The following is a 3,665-nucleotide window of genomic DNA, read 5'->3' as shown; positions in this document are numbered from 1 at the left end:
TAGTGAAAAATTGAGCTTAAAAGTATAAACCTCGAGACATAGGAACCAAATTGAAGCAAAATTCAAATCTCAAATTTAAAATTATAGCATTTTGAAATTTAGAGACTAAATTAAACCAAATTCAAAACTTAAAAACTAAATATGTAACATTTTTTAAATTTAGGGTCTAAATAGAAACTAGAACAAACCAAAAATGTATTTTTTTTTCTTTGTATAACTAACTCTAATTATATTAGATCAATTATTGGGAAAAAAAAAAAAGACAAATGCAATATTCAAATTTCAGATATTTTAATTTTGGAATTTTGATATCGATAATAAGTTTAACCTAAAATGTCTAGGAAAATAAGATATTATTTAGTAATTTATAATTATAAATTTTGAAAAGATATTATGTTCGATAAAGAAAGAAAGAAAAAAAGGAAAATATTGAGAAGATCTTCAAATTTGAAATAGTTTCCAAAAAGAAACTGAATAAAAGTAGGAAAGAACGAAGATCAAATAAGGAATTAAAATTCTATAAATTACCACAAACTCAAAAATCATCGGACAGATTCCATAAATTTTTCCTAATCGGAATTCATCTTCTTCGACTATAAATCAAATTAATCCATACATTCTTCTTCATCGATTCTCAACAATGTCTCTCGAAACTGCTTCCACTTTCCGCTATAGTCTCCGCCGCAACGACGGCGTCGATCAATCTCTCCACATTAGATTAGGATTTTTGTGGCGTTTACTCTCCCGATCACCGTCCTCCGGACTTCCGTACGAGATCCTCTACGAAATTCCCTCAAGTTCACCGCGGGAGACTACATTCCCTCTCTCTCTGAGAGATCTCGAAGATCCGCTGTTCTGCGAAGCTTACATCGCCCAATTGCTGCACTCCTTAGATCTCGGCGCCGTAACCTGTGACATAGTCGCTCGGAAGATCACATCGGTCGTCGTTGAAGTATTGGAATCCGGAAACTACGATGTGAAGTTCCAGATCGCGGCGGAAATCGATCACGTTCAAATGTTTTGGGCGGAGGAGGAGCGGAGTTCGGTTCCAGTGGAGAATGGTGAGAGGCGAGGTATTGTGGTGGAGGAGAGGGCGGTGTTGGAGGAAGCTCCGGCGAGGAGAAGGGCGGCGGAGAGGGAGAGTAAGAGGTTGAAGATGGAGAAATTTGATGAGTTAAAGAGAGCAGAGATGGGAGACTGTTGTGTTTGCTACGAAGAACTGAATGATGTGAGGAAGGAGGTGAGTAGAATCCGGTGCGGTCATATCTATCATAAATCATGTATTCTCACTTGGCTTCAAAGTAGAAACTCTTGTCCTTTGTGTAGAAGGGAAATAGAATTTGAAATTTAAGTGAATATATTTTTTTTAAATTCTTTTTTGGAGAGAACTATCCGGACCTTTAATATTAATATTGTTGTTTTGAAACTTATTAGAGAAATATTGATGTTTTGGGAGGTCGATCGACTAATGTGGAGGTCGAACGTTGAGAACTTGGAAACAATACATAGGCCGAAACTTCAACCCTCGATAAGGAAAATCTCGCGAATCTCGCTTAGATTGTCGATGGTTGAAGTTTCGACACACATTCACCCTCAAGATTGAAGATTTATTACTTTTCTTTTTCCCTCATAGAGGAAATAAAGTAATGAGATGATATATGTATCTGTGTACTCGAGACTGCTTTTAACAACCTATGCATTTTGTTATCATTTCGAATTAGACGAAGGCTTGTGGGATTAACTCCAGGCGAATATGAAGCGCATGGATACAAGTTATGCCTTGGAATGGAAGACAATTCCAAATTAGCTTTGTCTACGAACAAAATTTTGTATATTAGGTTGTCAAAGGTTACACACATGTCGAAACTTCAAAGCGATTAAGGAGATAAGTGGGCTGAAGCAGATTAAGGAGAGCGAGATAGTAGAAGAGTTGTTGAACGAGATTAGATTTAGTTTATATTGACTAATCTGACTAACATTGAAACTTGGTAAAATGAATGGTTGTATTGAAAATGAGATTATTCAGGAATATCACATTGAATGCTAAGATTACGCATTGAGTTTCTGGTAGTAGATCCATAATAAAAAAAGTGTTTATGATTGTTCCGGAAGAAATAAGCTAGTATCATTAATGGAAAAATAATAACAATAACAGAGAGAGAATCTTAGGAGAGAGCGAGATCTTAGGAGAGAGCGAGATCTTAGGAGAGAGCGAGATCTTAGGAGAGAGCGAGAGTCTTCACTTTATTTGAATTTCATAGAAATATATATAAAAAAGAGAAAAAAGAGCTAATAATCATACTATAATTGAATAATCATTAGACAAAAAATTGAATATATTAGATTATTATACTATAATTGAATAATCATTAGACAAAAAATTGAATAATATTAGATTATTATACTATAATTGAATAATCATATAGACAATAAATTGAAATATATTAGATTATTATATATATTGAATATCATTAGACAATAAAATTGAAATAATTAAATATATTAGATTATTATACTATAATTGAAATATTATAGATTTTATAATGTAAATTTATTGTTTACAAAAAAAAATTGAATATACAGTAGATTTTATAAAAAATTGAATATACAATAAAATGAATATATAATAAAAAAATTATTTATTATTCAATCCTAACTATCTTGAGCCCGTCTAATAACGAAGGACACTTTCTTCGATTATGTCCTAACTGGTTACAAAATCTACATCGTTGTCGAGTGGCTGGTTCTGTCCAATCCATCTCGTTGTGATAACGTGAACTTTTCGGTCTACAAGGTCTTCTCAACAACGATGGATCAGGATGTAAGACGGGCATATTAGGGTGCGTGATCTAGTAATTTTCATGCGGTACAGGAGAGTAACATTTAGCATATGTTGACAATTTGTAGTAGTCCTCAATAAAATCTTCGTAGTTCATGTTAAAATGTGAGCAAACGGCCATAAAATGCGAGCATGGAATGTCGAATGCTTGCCACTTGTTACATGAACAGTACCGCTCGGTATGATGGCTTGTTTGAGATCACTAAGTATGAAACACTTGAGAGAAATTGTAACACACGAAGGGATGTATTTAATTTTAGATCGAGATGCTGGTATAATTGCAGCAGTGAATAACCCAGCAAATGGTTGGACGGGACCAAATGTCACCATCGTTTCTGCTTACGACATATCGTCGGAAACTTCAATAAAAAGTATAAATTTAATTCATTGAAAAATTATATTTATCGTTCCGGGTGTCAGTTTCAAATTCAAAAGTTCACAAAGTAATTAAAGATATCAAAGGAATAAATCAGAGCTGTTTAAGTTTTTTTGACAACATTAGTTTAGAGCAATGGACTCAAGCACATGATGGAGGATTCGGATATGGGTGGATGACGACAAATCTATCAGAGTGCATAAATGGAGTCCTCAAAGGAGCTCGAATGTTGCCTATAAATGCTCTTGCTCAGATAACATTCTTTAAATGCGTGAACTTTTTCGAGAAAAGAAGAGCAGAAATAAGGGATGCATTGGAGCATCAAGATAAACCCAGGACCTGTTGATCCCGATATTTTGTACGACCAGTCCATTCATCAATCATATGTTGTATGACGAGATCGTACTACTGGAGAAATATCTTGCAGACGTTGAGAAGTAAGATTTATTC

General features: G+C 34.2%; 1 protein-coding gene across 1 annotated transcript; it reads left to right on the top strand.

Annotated features, from left to right (window-relative positions):
• The first annotated feature begins 501 nt into the window (after positions 1 to 501).
• LOC120069229 (putative RING-H2 finger protein ATL53) lies at positions 502 to 1,366 on the top strand. The gene has a single exon (XM_039020937.1). The coding sequence runs from the start codon at positions 641 to 643 to the stop codon at positions 1,349 to 1,351; it is 711 nt and encodes a 236-aa protein (XP_038876865.1). The 5' UTR covers positions 502 to 640; the 3' UTR covers positions 1,352 to 1,366.
• The last annotated feature ends 2,299 nt before the right edge of the window (positions 1,367 to 3,665 follow it).

The sequence above is a fragment of the Benincasa hispida genome, unplaced genomic scaffold (assembly GCF_009727055.1).
Source record: "Benincasa hispida cultivar B227 unplaced genomic scaffold, ASM972705v1 Contig285, whole genome shotgun sequence".
NCBI classification, from domain to species: domain Eukaryota; kingdom Viridiplantae; phylum Streptophyta; class Magnoliopsida; order Cucurbitales; family Cucurbitaceae; genus Benincasa; species Benincasa hispida.
Note: the sequence above shows the minus strand (reverse complement) of the source record. Positions and strands in the feature narration are given on the sequence as shown.

Coding starts and splice junctions, on each gene's coding strand:
- LOC120069229 (XM_039020937.1), top strand. CDS start 641: ATGTCTCTCGAAACTGCTTCCACTTTCCGCTATAGTCTCCGCCGCAAC.